General features: G+C 36.0%; 4 protein-coding genes and 1 long non-coding RNA gene across 5 annotated transcripts; 1 reads left to right on the top strand and 4 right to left on the bottom strand.

Moving 5' to 3' along the window:
- Nucleotides 1-1,460: 1,460 nt before the first annotated feature.
- Nucleotides 1,461-7,788, bottom strand: LOC133692354 (uncharacterized). Its single transcript, XM_062113225.1, has 12 exons — nucleotides 7,250-7,788; nucleotides 6,782-6,956; nucleotides 6,382-6,465; nucleotides 5,863-6,104; nucleotides 5,125-5,353; nucleotides 4,741-4,905; nucleotides 4,527-4,658; nucleotides 4,098-4,211; nucleotides 3,264-3,311; nucleotides 2,829-2,907; nucleotides 2,272-2,328; nucleotides 1,461-1,929 (listed from the first exon to the last, which is right to left on the bottom strand). The coding sequence occupies exons 1-12, from the start codon at nucleotides 7,435-7,437 to the stop codon at nucleotides 1,871-1,873; spliced, it is 1,572 nt and encodes a 523-aa protein (XP_061969209.1). The 5' UTR covers nucleotides 7,438-7,788; the 3' UTR covers nucleotides 1,461-1,870.
- Nucleotides 7,789-8,179: 391 nt separating this feature from the next.
- Nucleotides 8,180-9,244, bottom strand: LOC133690844 (uncharacterized). The gene is made up of 2 exons (XR_009841516.1): nucleotides 8,803-9,244; nucleotides 8,180-8,698 (listed from the first exon to the last, which is right to left on the bottom strand). It is a non-coding gene; the product is annotated as an uncharacterized LOC133690844 (long non-coding RNA).
- A 528-nt stretch (nucleotides 9,245-9,772) lies between these two features.
- Nucleotides 9,773-11,879, top strand: LOC133691356 (protein DCL, chloroplastic-like). Its single transcript, XM_062111826.1, has 3 exons — nucleotides 9,773-10,271; nucleotides 10,366-10,480; nucleotides 11,497-11,879. Exons 1-3 carry the CDS (start codon nucleotides 9,901-9,903, stop codon nucleotides 11,656-11,658), a joined length of 648 nt encoding a protein of 215 aa, XP_061967810.1. The 5' UTR covers nucleotides 9,773-9,900; the 3' UTR covers nucleotides 11,659-11,879.
- A 965-nt stretch (nucleotides 11,880-12,844) lies between these two features.
- LOC133690684 (uncharacterized) lies at nucleotides 12,845-14,406 on the bottom strand. Its single transcript, XM_062110930.1, has 4 exons — nucleotides 14,238-14,406; nucleotides 13,747-13,937; nucleotides 13,403-13,634; nucleotides 12,845-13,299 (listed from the first exon to the last, which is right to left on the bottom strand). The coding sequence occupies exons 1-4, from the start codon at nucleotides 14,404-14,406 to the stop codon at nucleotides 12,845-12,847; spliced, it is 1,047 nt and encodes a 348-aa protein (XP_061966914.1).
- A 1,524-nt stretch (nucleotides 14,407-15,930) lies between these two features.
- On the bottom strand, nucleotides 15,931-16,998 carry LOC133690682 (L10-interacting MYB domain-containing protein-like). The gene is made up of 2 exons (XM_062110928.1): nucleotides 16,678-16,998; nucleotides 15,931-16,575 (listed from the first exon to the last, which is right to left on the bottom strand). Exons 1-2 carry the CDS (start codon nucleotides 16,996-16,998, stop codon nucleotides 15,931-15,933), a joined length of 966 nt encoding a protein of 321 aa, XP_061966912.1.
- Nucleotides 16,999-17,925: the final 927 nt, after the last annotated feature.

The raw sequence follows: 17,925 nt of genomic DNA, 5'->3' as shown, positions 1-17,925 counted from the left end.
CATTAAAAAGAACTAAAAATCAAACCAAATAAAAGTATTTTTACATGCAATATTTATCTACTTTTCTTAAATCTAGGTTAAAGAAAAAACTATCTCGATTGAACCTCTTATTTTCAAAATTAATCTATTCTTGCTAATATAATTTTTTTTACAATTGAAATGTGATCGATTAAACATTTTCTCTCTTCTCTCTCGACATCTAAAAGATTAAAACATGAAAAAAATGATTAAGTTTAGGACTATAATACAAAAAGCTAAAACAATAGGGACCAAAACATAAAAATTCAGGGACCAAACTGCATTTTTTCATGCCTTTTAAACAATAAAAATAAAAATAGTCTTGTTCTTCATGCTAGTTTTGATCATTATTGTTTTAATTTTTTTAATTGTATCTAAAACTTTATTTTATAATATCAATCTTTAATTTAATGTTAAAATATTCAATGATACATTGGATACATTATGACATGTAAATCAAAATAAATCAATAAATTCTAGAGCATAAAACAACATTGATATAACTTGGAATAATTTAGAATGATGAAATTAAAAAAAAAATTTAATGATTAAAATAAAATAGTGAAAACCCTATGTTTGAGATCATAGTTTTATTAAAAAAAAAAAAAATTGCACCGGCCCGTTAGAGTGTGCTGTTCTCGGTCACATAACACAAAATGTTTTTTCTTTAATTTATTGAGGTTGCAGTGTTCCCAATAGAAAAAAAACAGAGCACAAACAATATTTTAAAGTATACCTGATGACCGATGACGACTTGAGATCCAATTTAGATTGGATTTGAGATTAAACAAATCAAATAATTGACTTAATTAGATTTAACTAAAACTCAGTTGATCTAATTTAACTTAGCTTAAACTTGATAAGTCAACTGTTTATATATATATATATATAAAAGCAAGATCACTGTCATTTTAGTCCACTATATTTTGCCCTATTGTTCTACTTCAAAATTATGTAACAAAGTTCTTTTATTATCAAAGTATCATCTCCTTTTGTTTTTCACTCGCTTGTTGACCCGACTTGTCATCTTTATCTTCCTCATTTCTCATAAAAATCTCTAAATCAGCTCATTTGTTTAATTAATTTGTCTTCTTCAAACAATACCATGAAGCTCAAGTTTCAAAATGGAGACAGCATGCATTGGCGACGCATTTCTCTTCATTCTCTTCATTGGTGATGGTTGTACTATTTTCTTTTTTTCTTTTTAATTTTTTTACAACCTCTATTTGATTCCTAAAACACTTAAATGAAAGAAAATCATAACAATAAAAACAATCTTGACTGATTTAATTTAGATTGGATCTCCAGTCATTAAGTTCAATTTTAACATTATTTTGTTTTTAAAATATATATAAAATTATAAAAATTGTGTTATTCTCAACAATACGCATTCACAAATTTTTTATTTCTTTTCTTTAAGATTACAGTATTGAAAACAATCGTAGCCTCAAAAAATTATAGTTTAAAAAAAAATTGGATCGAGCTACACGAAAAATATACATATAAGTAGATCAGCCAATCCCCTGTAAACATTGACGCGCGCGCACAAACACGTGAAGTACTCAAGAGTTGCTTTTTCGTACCTGGCTCTGACACGTGTGAGAGGAAGACAAGCTCCCAACAAATTGTTTTCGATTTGAACTGAACTATTTAGTTGCTATGAAGTACCAAAACAGATTCGTGTATGCAAAAATCATTGTGGCCCAGAAATTCAGCTTACAAGCACTTGTAAAATCATGGTGTCCTTGTTCATGTCTTCCGATTCAGATTTCAGCCTCGAATAATTCTCCCTTTGTAGATTGCAGAACTAGGAATATCGACAGCACTTGCAGCAAAGCATGATACTTGGATCTCATGTTTCCGGCTTCTGCTCACCTTCTGATGTTGCAGTCTCTTGCAGGTCAATCTGACCTGAATTGGCCAAAAGAGAAATAAACATTAAATTAAGCCAACGATTACAAGCACTTGTAAAATCAGGTACTAGCTTAATCCTTAATTTTTTCAACCACGCTGGCTCATCCAAGAACAAAACAGATTAAAGTCCTGTGATGTTACAATATAATCACGCAAACATGGCTCGATGATATGATACATTGTTGATGCCAGGCTAGGCAGTTGTCATGAGGAAACAACCAATTACTGAATGCGTCATCGAAATAACAGCACCTCCAATATTTCACCGCCGCCACCAGTGGCGCAACAACTCCACACGATTACCACATTGAAATTTAATTGAAGGAAAAGTAATCATACCTAACAAGGAAATTAGAGATGGAGCCTTCGAAGAGTCATTCAATTTCATGTCTGTACCTGAAATCAGCATCCAAAGTCAATATGACACTAGCCAGCTATTCATGCGATTAATGGCCAATTTGTTTACAGCATTGCTAATTTGCAGTTTGAGCATAGTCAAATATAATGAGCACCATTTCGAAAAACAAGGCATAGGCTCAAGTGAAGTATTGTGAAAAATATAATAATGAAAATAGAAAATAAAGAAAAGCTCTCTACATTTCGTTTGCGTTTATATAACTTGAATTTCTGACCAGGCGAAGTCACATAAGAAACTCATGATGTATATGTACTTATTGACTCCTAAGTGTGTTACAGAATGACCACTGTCTTCAGTTTTTCTTCCGCAGTTTTCTAAGGTAATGCAGATTAAATTCCAAGTGTTCAGATTTCAGCTGGGCCAGAGTCCCTTGTCGTTGACTCAAAATTTTAGATAATGTGCTAAAATGGTTAAACAAAAGAGAGGACAAGAAAATGAAGATACCAAAGGAAAGCTGCCAAACTCCAAAGCAGCTTACCTGAACTTTGCATTGATTTAAGGACGTCTGATTTCTTATAAGTAAATCCAATAAAATTGGTATCTTTTGATGTCAACATCTGCACCATGGACCAAGAAAAACAAACTGAAAAATTAGCATCACAGCTAACATAAACCTTAGGGGGGGGAATGGGATATAGGGATGCATGTTTTAAGAAGAAAATTGTGCACATGTATGGAAAAATCATAAAACCATAATCTATCAGGGTAATTATATAACTGAGCTGCCAAGACAAACCCAGGGACATAATGAAACAATTTCTCTTACAATTTTTACAACAATATAGCCATGTTATCGTGACTGAAAAGAATCCTTTGGACCATTTCTCTAAAGCTCATGGATATAAACTTGGATTTTTAAGGACTTCTCTGCGTAAATAAAAAGTTAAACTTCAGATAATGTTGTTACGGTTACCTTCCTCCAAGGCCCTACACTTGGTATTGTGGATGGTGGGCCTTCCAGCTGCCAAAAAGAAAAAGCTTAGCGAAAGTTATTTTAAGAGGAAAACATATCCACATATAAACAAGAACGCGAGAATAAATGTGTGTCCCAAGCCAACTTGTCAAACTTCAGCCAAGGCATAGCACGAAAATTACTTATTTTTACAGAGCTTAAACATCCTATCAAATTCTAGGAAGCATTTAAATAATTATTAAATAGCCTCCAGAATTTAACAGACACAAGATAAATGGTCAGGGGTAAGGAGAAAATGGCTACACAGTCAAGCTCTGTTCAATGGAAGCTACACCATCAGTCAAAACTGGAGGTGCAAGAAGAAGTAAGACGAGACCAAAGAAGACATGTAGAAGCTGATGAAATGGTGACTGTTTTAACCTAAAAAAAGGCATTGCTTCGAATAGAGAAAATGGCATCAAATAATTATTACATAGCCTCCAGAATTTAACAGACACAAGATAAATGGTCAGGGGTAAGGAGAAAATGGTTACACAGTCAAGCTCTGTTCAATGGAAGCTACACCATCAGTCAAAACTGGAGGTGCAAGAAGAAGTAAGACGAGACCAAAGAAGACATGTAGAAGCTGATGAAACGGTGACTGAAAAAGGCATTGCTTTGAATAGAGAAACTGTTGATATGGGATCTCTGTTTGTAGAACTGATAGTTGCAGGAGTTCCTAGGTAAGTTGAATGTGCTTGAAAATTGTGAGGACATCATACATCATATCAGAGTCAAATTTTACCCTAAATGAGACTATGAATTACATGTTGCAATCTTTTACAATGTACTCACATCAGGAAACTTCTCAAAGTTCTGAGTATCCAAGTCTCCATTGACTGTAGGCTTATATGCAGCTTCCAATTCATACAGAAAATCCCACTGAGTGCTCCTGAACCATGGATGCACCTGAAACAATGGAGAATTCAGAACAGAATACTAACAATCTCAAACCCCTTCGTTGCAGTATAAAGGTATTGATGGCAATTTCACAATGCTCCAAAAGCAGCCAGCAATAACACATAACAATTTGCAAAATTGAGAATAAAATTGAGGCATGCATGTTTTACATCTTGATAACTTCAAGGTGGCAGATTCACCTCTTTGATAATGTATCAATGCTTAACCTATCCTGGAAAGTGAAAGAGTTTAACAAGAGCAGAAATATCTGCAGCTTTGTTTGATGTGTATGATGAATGTTGTTATTATCAGGAAAACAATTACCTTCAATTCTTCAACTCCTCTGGTCCCCAGCCTTGTTTCAACATCACAGAGCAAGTGGCAAATAAGATCTTTGGCCTCGCTTGATATCTTTGGTTCCTCAGGGAATTTAAGGCATGTTTTCCAATTGATTATCTGATAGAAACAGATACATTGACGATTTAGCAACCATGAAGAATTCTGAGAAAATAATGGAGAACCAAAACTTAGGCACAACCTTGCGGCATGTGATCCTTGGTTCATCAGAGCAGAAGGGAGGATAGCCTATAAGCATCTCATACATGATAGCACCAAGGGACCACCAATCACACTCCATTCCATACCCCTTCTTTAGTAGCACTTCAGGAGCCATATAATCAAGAGTTCCAACTGTTGAATAAGCCTGAAGATAAATGTTAAATGATAATTGGCCACATGCAAAAATTACTGTTCCAGAAGAAGGCGGATAGAAAAATCTTGAACTGCATTTGATTTTCATAAAAAGTCAAAACCCGACTTGCTGCCAAAATATGCACCTTGCATAAATTACAGATACCTAGCAATGCTAAAAAATCAGAATATGCCAAAATGTGGCTTCAGAAAAAATGGATAAAGATCATACCAATGCACGTCGATTGCGTTTCCATTGCTGCAATTTTTCTTTCGGCATCAACCAGGGGGGTCTGTCACTGGTAGAATGCCCTTCAGATTCATTTCTTCCTTCCTGGGTAGAAAAATTTTCATTTTCCAGTAAATTTGAATACTTATCATCCAAAGGTTTGCACAAGCCAAAATCTGAAAGCTTTAAATGTCCATTTTTGTCCAGTATCAGGTTATCTGGTTTTATGTCCCTGCATGGAGAGCATTCTCTGAGTAAAGAAAAAGAAAAACTGAACAGTATGTTAATTCTCTGAGAAAATTCTAGTGATAGTCTGCTATCAATCTAAAAATCTTCTAAGGTGGTCCTGACCTAGCACAAGAACAATTTATGACAGGCTTGTGGCCCGCTGTGACTCCTCAACCAGTGTCCTGGCTTCAAATGAAACTTACGATAAGCATGGACAAATCTAGGAGTATAAATGCCATGGTCTTTGCAGGACTGAACCGTTTGGCTCCCCAAAAGATGAATTAAGAAATTAGGTCCATAAAAACCCATGAAGTCGAAGATTGAGCTCAGATGTGCTAATTTGACAGGTCACGGAGACAGGGCCAAAAATTGGCATTCCAATCTGGACATATACAAGGATCCACACATTTAATATCCTAAAACTCGGTCCATGCCATTAATAACTAAAGGCACACCAATCCCACAGGTAAATTATGTAAGCTTCTAAGCTCAATAATCACAATATTGACATACCTGTGAACATAATTGTGTTGGTGAATTGATTGTATGGCTAGAATGCTCTCCGCGATGTAAAAACGTGCAACATCTTCAGAAAGAGTATCTTCTCTCATCAATAATGTCATTATGTCTCCACCAGGTAAATACTCCATAATCAGATACAAGAAATCAGAATCTTGAAAAGAGTAGAAAAGTTTTACTATGCACCGACTATCAACCTCCGCCAGTAAGTTCCTCTCTGATCGGACGTGCTCAACCTTAAAACAGAGGGAAAAGGAAAAGATCAATACAAGTCACAGACGCACACTGAGTTTAGTTGAGTACGGACTGTGTATGATTGATCTCCGAATTCAGACAAGTCAAGCGTGCTTTATTAATTACTACACAGTACCTTGTACTTATAATTCTCTTTATCGAACACCTATAACCCTATTAGAATGGATTGATGTCCGGTTAAGCTGAAATGTACATTTGTCAGCAGCCAAGAGAGATTTATCTTGAGTATCAAAACTATCTCAATTACTTTGGTCTCACCTGTCCACGGCTAAGCATCTCTGACTTCTTCAATTTCTTCATAGCAAAAATCTCTCCGGTGTCCTTGGCTCTGCATAACCTAACCTGGATTTTTAGAAAATAAATAATAGAAAAGCTTCTTACAGTTTGCAATTGCAAATTAAATTACTTCTCATCCAGCACACAAATAAAAATCTACGGAGAAGTCAAGGTCATATTAACTCAACAACAACGTACTTTACATGGCAACAATCGGATTTTCCCCTATCAGGCAAACCTTTTTATTAATATACCATTCCTTAGTAGCTGAGATATCAACGATCTCTCTGGATTTATATCTAATCATCAGTATTAAAAAAATTGGAACACAACAGCAATTCTAGAGGAATTTAAGTATGCAGAGCTTGAAATCAATAATTACCTCCCCAAATGCACCTTTTCCAATCACAGTTAACTGTTCAAAATCATCAATTCCAATTTTACGCCTTTGCAGCCTCATATACTCTGTTTCTCTGCGCTCCAAATTCCTAAGCATCTCCTCTTGTTCTTCATTTGAAACCTGAGCTTCTTGTGCTCTCATTTGAAGCGCTCGTCGCCTAAAAAACATAATTAAATGTAACTCATTACACATCTTCAAAAAGAAAGAACAAAATTATGCGTACATTTACTTGGCAATTAATCAAACGGGTAAGCATAGCTTTAAGATAATTATACGAATTGTGAACCAAATATTCCTCAACTTTTAACCTAAAATACTCATAAATAAAAGCAGCTATAAATGCATTAAATTTGACCACTTTTGACTTCAATCGAAGCAGCAATAAAATATCAGAAATTCAAGCAGAAAAGAAATCTACAAAAAAAAAAGTATCAATTCCACACTGCATACCTCTCTTTACGATCTTGCAGTCCTTGTAGATGGTTCTTATAATGATTCTCTATGAACTGTTTTGCAGCCGCAGCTTTTTGTCTCGTAACAGGCGAAGAAACGGACACATCAGGGCCTGAATCGAAGCCGCTGTGATCCGGCTTCAAGTTCAAAGCCCCCAACCTCACCGTCCCATCACCACCGTCCATTCTATGGAATGATATTGAAGAGTGAGTCAGAGACTCATAATCGAACTGATTGAGAGTAACAGTATGGGGAAGAGATGTAGGGGGTGTTTGAGAAAATGAAAATTATTATAGCAACAAGTAAGAAGTATTGGTAGGGGAATGGAGTGTGATCAACGCCATCATCATCAGGTTTTGTTTAGCTCGCATTCGCACCAACTGGAATCTGTGAAGCACATCCTTTTATTTCTTTATTTATTTTAATCACTTATTTCCAACTCTTAGAGAGAGAGCACGAATAAAATGTGTAGAGAGAGAATAGAAGAAGCATTACAGCAGGCCAGCTTCGTTCTTGCCTTTCTGGAGACTCTAAAATGTCGGCGGAGATATATATATAGATAGAAACACTAATTTTTCTGATTGGCGTGTGTGATCGCGTGTGTTCACATGGTTGGTTGTTGTGCTGGCCTTTCAGTTGATTATGATTGGCAAGTGTTGGTTACGTGCTGTTGACGAGAGTGGGGTTTTGTGATTTCAACGGTTGAATGATGTGAGTCGCATGGTGGTGCGTGCTGGGTCAGATTTCATTCCATTGTCTTTAACGACGGGTGGGTGGTCTCAGGGAATTTACGTGGTCCCTTGGGTGACATTGCTTAATCAAACGGGAGGTTTAAGATCTGGATTTTTAGGGTCCATTTAATTTGGTCCCGGCCTCTGGGTCCCGCTGGGTTTTTTTTTTCCCGTTCAAAATCAAATTCAACAAAAAAAATTCCCTGATTATTCTCTTTGTGATCTGATTCACCAGTAAACACACACATACATATTAAAAAAAAAAAGAGCATTTATGTTGGGTTGAGAGGCCTTTTTTTAGTTTTATAGCTAGACCTTAACGCTGTAATATAATTTTCTAGAGGGTAAAATTTGCTATCTGTACACATATAGAAGCCAGCACTTGGACATTAATTTTTTTTATGGTGGGAATTTTCTAGAAAGTTGCATGCTTGCCCATCTCCAAATTCTCCTTTTCGCCAATACTGTTTGAATGTAGCTCAAGAGCTGCAGATTCCTTCTGATACACCAAACGGCAACTAGGAATCCAAAGGCTGAAACACTACCGGATAATATGAAAAGCCCAGCGAGAGGTTTGAGATCTAAACTTGAGCGGTCCCTTAATACATCAGAGGAAGAAGAGAGCGTCTCTTCCAATTGCCGAGTTTCTCCACTCTATAACTTTCAGGATTGCCACCGACATGTCAAAAACCAGAGGAGAACCCTTTGGAAAAACCTGGAAATGAAAGCCATGCCAGTAACATAAAGTATAAGAATTTTCTTTGTGCAAATTAACGGGGCAATGAAACGAGGAAGCAAACAAAAAGGAGAGAACTTAACAAAGCCAAAACCGCCTAGCTGAAAGGTAGGAAACACTGCCCTTTCCACCAGGCTAATAAACCGGTCCCCATTCTTCCAAAGAACGGTTGTCATTTACCCCCATTATCTTTCTCGTGGTTCTTTAAGAAACCGAATTCTGGTGGGTGTTGACCACACTGCCATCTCTCTATAGCTGTTACCTGCAACGTCAATGGCGTGGAATGAAGGTGATTGTCACACCACATTGCTCTTAAACCTTATTGCCCCACTCAAACCTTAAAATTTTCTGGATAAGATTCCTTTGAATAATTCTGTTGGGCTCGTTTCTCCTGCTGATTTCTTTACAGCTTCAGCAATAGCCCAAGTTGCATCATAAGCACGAAAGAGCATGGATACTTGGATTACAGTATTCTTCTTCAATCTTCTTCTGGGTACTCCGATAGATACTTGCTACGAAATCTAGATCTAAGCCGTTTAAGAGGCTTGCAAATGCGTACAAGCCCCGTTTTAAAACCAATCACATCTTGCATGTGTAATTCTTGTATGTTAATATTTAGATTATGATATTGTCCGGAAACGCGATTTAAATTGTGTTTTATTAAAATTTGAAATTATTTTTTTGCTTAAATATAATTTATATATATATATATATATATTTATATTGTTTTAATGCACTAATATAAAAAATAATTTTTTAAAAATAAAAAATAATATTTTAATATAATTTTAAATAAAAAATACTTTTAAAAACAAATATTATCAAACTTTCAAACAAACGGCAGAAGCAAGGAGATCGCGGTCATCAGGGAAAGCTTAAAGTATAAGAACCGAAGTGGAATATTGGAGAATCTAAAGGGCTAGAATATAGTTTAGCAGTAAGTGAATGCTAAGCCCATAACTGAGAAGGCCCAGTTCCTAACCCAATACAGAACATCTGGCTGGGCTTGTGGCCTTCACGTGTTGTCTGGTAAGGTAGATAGGTAGGTTTCCCCTTGCAACTTCACTGACAGAGTGAGCAATGATAACTTGACCGTTACAATGCTCCAATTTCTGCTGTCCTAACAGCAAATTGCAGCACTAGCAAGTAACTAGCAGCTAAAAAAAAAAAAAAACTAGGGCATGGCCTTGGCCATGGCTTCGTTATCTAAACCACCACCACCGCTATCCCTTCACGCTTTGTCAAACCCTATCTCTCTATTTTCCTCGCCGGCAGTGGTGTTATCTTTTCCGTTTAATCGAACAGCTTTCGCGAGTCCAAGTGCGCGCGCGATTAAGACAGGATCAGACAGTTCAGATTTGTTGAGGAAACCGATTGCACCGTCTGAGAAGGACTTGTTTGGGATTTCTGAAGAAGAAGAGGAGGAGGAGGAGGACAGTGAAGGGGAAAGGGATGAAGAAGAAGAGGAAGGATTTGTGGATTGGGAGGATAGGATTTTGGAGGATACGGTCCCACTTGTTGGGTTTGTTAGAATGATTCTTCATTCTGACAAGTAAGCTTCTCTTTTTTTGAATAATAATCTGACAGTAATTAAAATTTTATATGATTTTTTAATGTAGTTTTTTTATGGGGTATTGCTGTGGCAGATATGAAAGTGGAGACAGATTGAGTCAAGAGCATGACAGAACTATTGTGGATAGATTGCTTGCTTATCATCCAGATTTTGATAACAAGATTGGATGCGGAATTGATTATATTACAGTAATGCCTGCCTCTCTCTCGCTCTCTCTATACACGCGCGCGCGCTCGCGCGCGCACATATATTATCAATTTGATTCAGATCATTTTCATATAATACAATTGTATTGTTCATGTGTCTAGAAATTCTCAAATTCCTGAGTTGAAATTTAAAACATCTTCTTCGAGAACAATGTAAGATATTACAAATGTTAGATTATAATTTTGATGCATCTTTGCCACTTTTATTCTGGTGGGCCAAGGAAACAGAGAGAAAAGGATCCGATTTTTGTTTTCCCTCAATCAAGCATATGTGTTGCTGCAAATATATATATATATTTGCTTATAAGAAGTTACTTCTGTCAGACACCATTGTTTCGTCAATTGAATCGATGCTTTAATGCCTCTATATTTATGTCCTGGATTCTCGTTTCTAATCAAACGAGGCAGGTACTTGAGAATCATACATGGTGCTGTTATTTCGTAGGTGTTTATGCATATGTAGCTCCCAGGTAATTTATAGTGCTAATTACATAAGGACATTTTCTAGAATGAAGGGGGAAATTATTTAATAGTTTATATCGTATGTTTTTGCATCTTTGAGACATGGAAAACGGGACTTATTTTGTCTATGGTCTGCTAATAACCAAACTATCTGCAAAGTGCGATTCTTGTAAAATTCATTGGTTAAGTTGTGAAAAACATGAATAGCAGTTTCTTCAAAGAGCTGGGGGTGATCTCTTTTCATCTTTTCGACGGTAAAGCAAAATTCACACATGCAGCTGAAGAATGCTGCTTATAGAGCTAAAGTTTTGGTGTTGAAAAGGGTCATGGTTAGATTTGGTTGGCATTATCTAATACCATTTAAGACAGATTCAGATATGTTTCTAAATATAAAACTTGATTGTTTGCTTTGTTAGCCTTTTAAACTTCAGAAGCGAGTTGGTTGTCTTCATTGGGGTTGGGAATTGTGATTCTGATACATGTTTTCCAGCCACATTTGATTGCTAATTCTGTGGGTTTTGTCTTTGTTCTGCCAGGTTGGGTATCATCCTGATTTTGCGGACTCGCGATGTTTGTTCATAGTTCGAAAAGATGGGCAAGCGGTTGACTTTTCTTATTGGAAATGCCTAAAGGGCTTGATCAAGAAGAACTATCCACTATATGCAGACAGTTTCATTCTCAGACATTTCCGACGGTAGAGGAGTTGAAGGTAGCCGCCTCAACCTCTCAACCACCTGTATAATTGTAAGCTGAGGGTTTTTTCTCCCTTCCTTTTGTTGTCTAAAAAGTCTTTGTACGTCTTGAAGCAACATATGTAGAAAGTACAAGCAATGATTGAAATCCTTAAGTTTAAAATGAAATGCTTGGTAAAGTTTCCAGAAGGATAAATCTAAAAGTTTGGAGCACTCTTCAACTTCAATCTGCTCTATTTTTTGTTTACACCTACTTCGTCCATTTTTTAAACTGCCGATGTATTGTAATTTTGGGTAAGTTACAACTCTGGCCACAGCTTCCTCGCAGGGTCCTCAATCGGAAAAGACAAGAGCTAACTCGGTCTTTTTCGCTCCTCCCAAATGATGTTTGAATCCGACTTGGTAGTACATGCCTTAAAGTCGACGTCATGTTCACAAGCACTTGGCCATGTGATATGTCGCGTTAACTATGGTTGAGTCATGTTCAATGCCCTTGTGTTCATATTTCATTTTTCAACAAAAGTTGGACTTGAATTTGCCCCTTATCGGGAGTTACCGGAGACCTTCCTTGTGTTCATATTTCATTTTTCAACAAAAGTTGGCCTTGAATGTGGCACTTATCGGGATTTTCATGAAATATTCTGTTCTCCTTTTAAAAATTTGATATTGTGCGTTTCGGAAATTGAAGACTGGTGTCTTTTTATATGTGATTTAGGAAGCTCCTCTACGATTCCCTAATCTCCAAATTTCGTAGCTTTAAACTTTCCAGAACCTTGGATTCTTTCTGGTTCAATTTGCATTATTTTCCATCACAAGACAGTCAGTTTGGCTGTAGCCTGTATCATTTTTCGATTCTTAATGAAGAATTGCAATGTGGAATTCTCAAGACTTTTCGAGTGTGTTTGGTATTGCGGTAGCTGTTGTGGTTGTGGTTTGAAAAAAGTTGTTTTATAAAAAGTACTTTTAGTTGAGGTTGATTTAAAAAAATAGGTGTTTGGTTAAAACTGTGGTTGAAATTGAGGTTGAAGAAAAAATTGTTTAATGTGTTTGGTTAAAAATTGTGGTTCAATTTCATTTTATTGTATAATTACCTAAAAGAACTTAATTCATAATACTAATGAAAAGTTACATAAAAGTAACATTACAACCAATAAATTTTTGCAAATAGACCTAAACATATTAGAACAATAATTTATAATTCTGTCATTAAACTTGCAGCAATCCCATCACGTACGTAATCCATTCGCGAAGGCCTTTGGTGTCCTTGGCTTTGTGAGTGTGGAGCCACATCAGTTAGAAAATCATCGGGCACAAAATCAGGATGGCGATCGAACTCCATAAATGCCACATCTTGCATTGAAGTTCTTCTAATGTAATTATGAATTGCCATGGATGCGACAACAATTCTAACTTGTGTCTTGTAATTAAAGGATGGCATATTCTGTAGGATTCGCCATCTTTTTTTCCAAACTCTAAATGTTCGTTCTATCACACAACGTATTGAAGAGTGCATACGGTTGAAAATTTCTTCACGAGTTTGTGGTTGTCCTCGCCTCCTAAATTCTTGCAAATGATATCTGTGACCTCTATATGGACCTAAAAATCCATATTTATTAGGATATCCTGAATCAACCAAGTAGTATTTCCCTGGAAAAACATATAATTGTTTTAAATTGAAAATTGCAAAAACAAAAAAACAAAATAACATTACTTATCATATATACAAACACACACAAAAACGTATTACTACCTTCTGGTGGCTTAGGAAATTTTATACGTGGATTGTCAATTGCCTCGAGAAAAATTCGTGTATCATGTGCACTACCTTCCCAACCCGCCCAAACAAATGTGAATTGCATGTCAAAGCTATATGCAACCATAACATTCTGGGTCGGCACACCTTTTCGGCCGATAAATGGAATTTGATTTTCAAAAGAAACACATGCATGCACATGTGTACCGTCGATAGCTCCTACACAATTCTAATATACAATAAACCAGCAAAATAACATCAATTTGAGTTGACTAAAAAATTAAATTTCACAAATTCATGAAATACAAATCACCATTAACAAATACGATTAACGACATTACCTTGAAATGTGGCATATACCTCGGATTGTTCACAATTTCCCTCGGTGTGTTTACGAACTCAGGATCTGCAGGTTGAATTAAATCTGTAGCGAGCGAACAAACTGATCTAAGAACTTCATTAAAGTACCTGCTAATTGTTTCTCCTGAATGCTGGAATCTCTCCTGAACTTCCCTGTTGGAAGCACCTAAAGCTATTGTATAAAGAAATATTCCAACTTTTTCAAAAACACACATTCTTCTAGATGCCTTTAACCCATATTGGTTTTCAAGTGTAAAGCACAAAGTCTGAAATGTCGTCGCATCCATCCTAAACATGTTTACACAGCGCGTCCAATGTCCATGTAGTATTTCTGTCAACCATTGCATTCCAGTGTTGTACGAATCCATACATGGCTCCTTATATATATAAGTATTATAATATAAAGCTATGGCACCTGCCGTGCATAAAATCAATTTCTGATCATCAAACTCCCTTTCCCAAAATAACTTACCTTCTTCATTTGAATCATCGTCGTCGTCGTCGTCAGTATCAGAACTGTTATTATCACTGCAATCTCCATCATTTACAGAAGAATTACCATAATTAACGTAATCGGCAACGTTATTCATTATGTCATCATAATCCCCGTCAAAAAGTGTTGAAAACCAGTGCGAATCCATATCTATCATGCCATATAAATTTTTTTTTTGAATAATTGAAAATTGTATGACTTGTTACAAAAGAACACAAATGGATAATGCAAACCGAAATAAGTGTTATTGTTCAATTTCTCCATGTTTAATGAAATTTTGCTCGGCATGTAAATTATATAAAGCTATATTTATTTGCAATTTAGTCCTTTACCTCCTTTGAAAGTGAAATTGAATTTCTTTTTCCAAAATGCCTATTATCTCTAATCAAAATTTCTAATTCCACTTGCTATAAACAACCTAAAAAATAGAATTTCAAGAGATCAAAAAAATCCAATTCCGGAAACAGTAAACAATTCACACACAAATTGTTTTTCCTTTTCATTTCCTGCTTCCAATAATTCATTTCTTGTGCTAAATAATGTCAACTGTACCATACAGCATTGAAAATTTCATTACCAAAACTGATTTATGCGTGGAGCAATAATATTATCATTGGTTGCATTCCTTGAGTCAATAAATAAACAACATGTTTGCCACCTTCCCCTAATATTCAAATCGGTTACTTATGGAATACTGCTTCAGAAATTTGGACAACACAATAATAACATTGTAGCAGAGTATACAATAACAGAGGTCTAACAAAGCTGACGATTTTCTACCCTTCACTATCCCAATAAACACCATAAACAAACATTTAAAAACCTAAGAAACTAACCTGACTTTTAATGAATGTCATGGCATTAACCAAGCGGCTGCAACCTAATGAATTAAATGGAACTTACCTATTACAGATGTATAAATAGCAGCAATCAGCAACACCAGCAATTACAAACAACCACTCTTGATTGCAGGTACTAACACATTCGGTTTCTACCCAGAAATTGACAATATGCAAGTGAATAACTTCCCATACTTACTGCTATTTATATACAAATACTTAAGAATTGATGTAATATTTCAAAAACTGTTACCTAACTTTCAAAAGCTACCATTCAAGAGCAAGTTACCAAACATTCAAATGTGGCATACACCAACTGAAAATGTCAAAATCAGCAACTTCAACCTTCCATTCAAGAGCAGCTAACCAAACATTCAAAATATAATACCAACAAGCAGTAGTCTCGGTTTCATAAATTATTATCACCAACCATTCAACTTCAAGTAACCAAACTGAAAAGGAGTACTTTAACAAGCTAAACATAACATTCAAAGTTAAGCATCCATATATTTAAGGTAACATTCAAAGTTAAGCATCCACATATTTAAGGTCTACAATTCAGAAATTAACATCCATGAAATTCCAACCCAACAACACTATTCAGTAATACATATATAGCAAAACATACATGGTAGTGGTGTTCCAAAAACTTAGCTACGGAAATACACCAAAACATGGGCAACTCCTTCTAATTCCAGCAACAATTGCAGCATAGGAAGTCTGCAAAACCAGTGGAAAATATTTCAGACAAATAAATATTTTACTTGTCTACAAATTCAACATAAATGCAAAGACATGAATAGGGTAAAAAGCTAAAAACTGACCTTGTCCATCTAAGTTTGTCTGTGTTGGTCAAACATTATTTTCAGCCATGATACTTTTCTATCAATACAACCCATTGCAGCCCACATCTCCCTCTTGCTCCTCGCACAGAAGAATTTAGTTGCAAAGGTATGCAATGCACTACCAAAGGTAACTCCATCAATAGAGTGCAGTTCTTCCATTACCTCTTCAATGCTACAACCTTTTTTATCTCTACAAGGAGCTGTGATCCCTCTAGGCATGGAGACAGTCTCAACAAGTTTATCCATACGTGCAACTAGTACTGCTCCCATTCCAGTTCCCCTTTTCTTTTTTCGCGATTGAGGTGTAGTCTGATGTGCACCCTTTCTCTTTGAACTGCTGAGGTTGCTGCAACTGTGTGCGACATTGCTTCCACCAACCATATTGCTAACATCACGTGTGAAATCAGGGATTGCATCCTCTTCAGAGTCGCCACTTCCTTCTTCCATATTAGTATCCTCATTGGTTGTATTCCTCATTCCAGCAGTCACATTATCTTCATCTGATAAGAGTCCTTGTGAGGGAGTCCAAGCATATTGTCCCGTGGCCACTATGTTAGTAAACATGATATCGTACTTGGCACACAACGAGGGCTCTATGCCGACATGCCTAAACTTCTTTGCTCCTCTCATTTCCTGTGCAATGACAGCTAGATGTAATTAGGAATGATAGTAGATGAATAAATAATACAACATGACAAAATAAATTATGAGGCTATTGCAAATCAGCAAACTAACCTGAATTTTTGATTGCCACCATTCATCAGTTGCTGAGATGGTCCCAAGTTCAGTAGACCAACCAACTCCAGTTTCAGTTATTAATTTTTTCCATACCCTCCAGTCCTTTTTAATCCCATCCCATTTGTTTTTAAGCTGAGATTTTGATAAGGAAAGGCCTGTTTGATCTTTGAATGACTGCACGACAAATTTCCAGCCAGCTTTGTCAAAATGTGTGTTTGGTCTCATGCCTCTCTCAATAGCTGTAATGCAAATGTTGCAAAACGTATGCAACATTGCCTTGCTCCAAGAAGCTTTATCATGTGTGTCAGACCCATCCATTGCTTATGGTTAATAATGCAATGAAAAATTAAACAAACAATTAACCAAATGAAGAAGAGATTGAATGCTGATAAGGCCATAATACAATAGTAACAGAACAGGAAATTACATGTGCAGCAAAAGGTCAACCAAAGAATAACAAAAGGTTGAATGTTGTCAAGGAATGAAAACATAAATAAAGAACATAAAAACCTACCCACTGTGGCATAAACCTATAACTGTTTGTCATCAATTAGCAGGGGATGTTGTAATTAGCAACTGAAATTATTTGTTTAAGTTACTATGTTTGTAGTTTTTGGCAATCAGCAGCACACAATACCAGTTTAACATAGCAAGTAGAGGATGTTATATATATTTGAATGTACATTTATTAACTTGTTAGCAATCTGCAGAATGCCACAACTAATACGATTTTAACATAGAAAGCAGGGGATGTTCTACTTTAGCAACTGAAATTAATTGTGCCCTAATTACGTTTCGTTGGTAACAATCAGCAGCACACAGCAAACACACAAATAACTGCATATACATGGAGGGAATAAAGAAAATGAAAAATTAGCACCAATGGTTGACGAGAGTAAAATACTATTGAATTAAAAAGGGCATAAACAGGTCAATTTTACTGCAATGAACAAAAAAAAACTTAAAATTAATAAGAGGACTAGTGAAGTAAGCACAGTACCCGTTGGAAATTGCAGCTGAGGTGTTTGAATGAAGCAAGATGTTGATATATGTGGTGAGGTTGTTGAAGGCAGGAAGATAGGTTGCTCGTCGTCTTCTTTTTGTGTTGATGCTTCAGAAACGAAGGAAAAATTAGCATATATAACTATCGAGAGTAAACAACAAGTGATTAAATAAAAGGGGATAAACAGATCTTCACTAAAATAAACAACAATTAACTTAAATTTTCTATAAGAACAGACCAGT

The sequence above is a fragment of the Populus nigra genome, chromosome 4 (assembly GCF_951802175.1).
Source record: "Populus nigra chromosome 4, ddPopNigr1.1, whole genome shotgun sequence".
Lineage (NCBI taxonomy): Eukaryota > Viridiplantae > Streptophyta > Magnoliopsida > Malpighiales > Salicaceae > Populus > Populus nigra.
The sequence above is the reverse complement of the archived record's forward strand: the minus strand, read 5'-3'. Positions and strand labels throughout refer to the sequence as shown.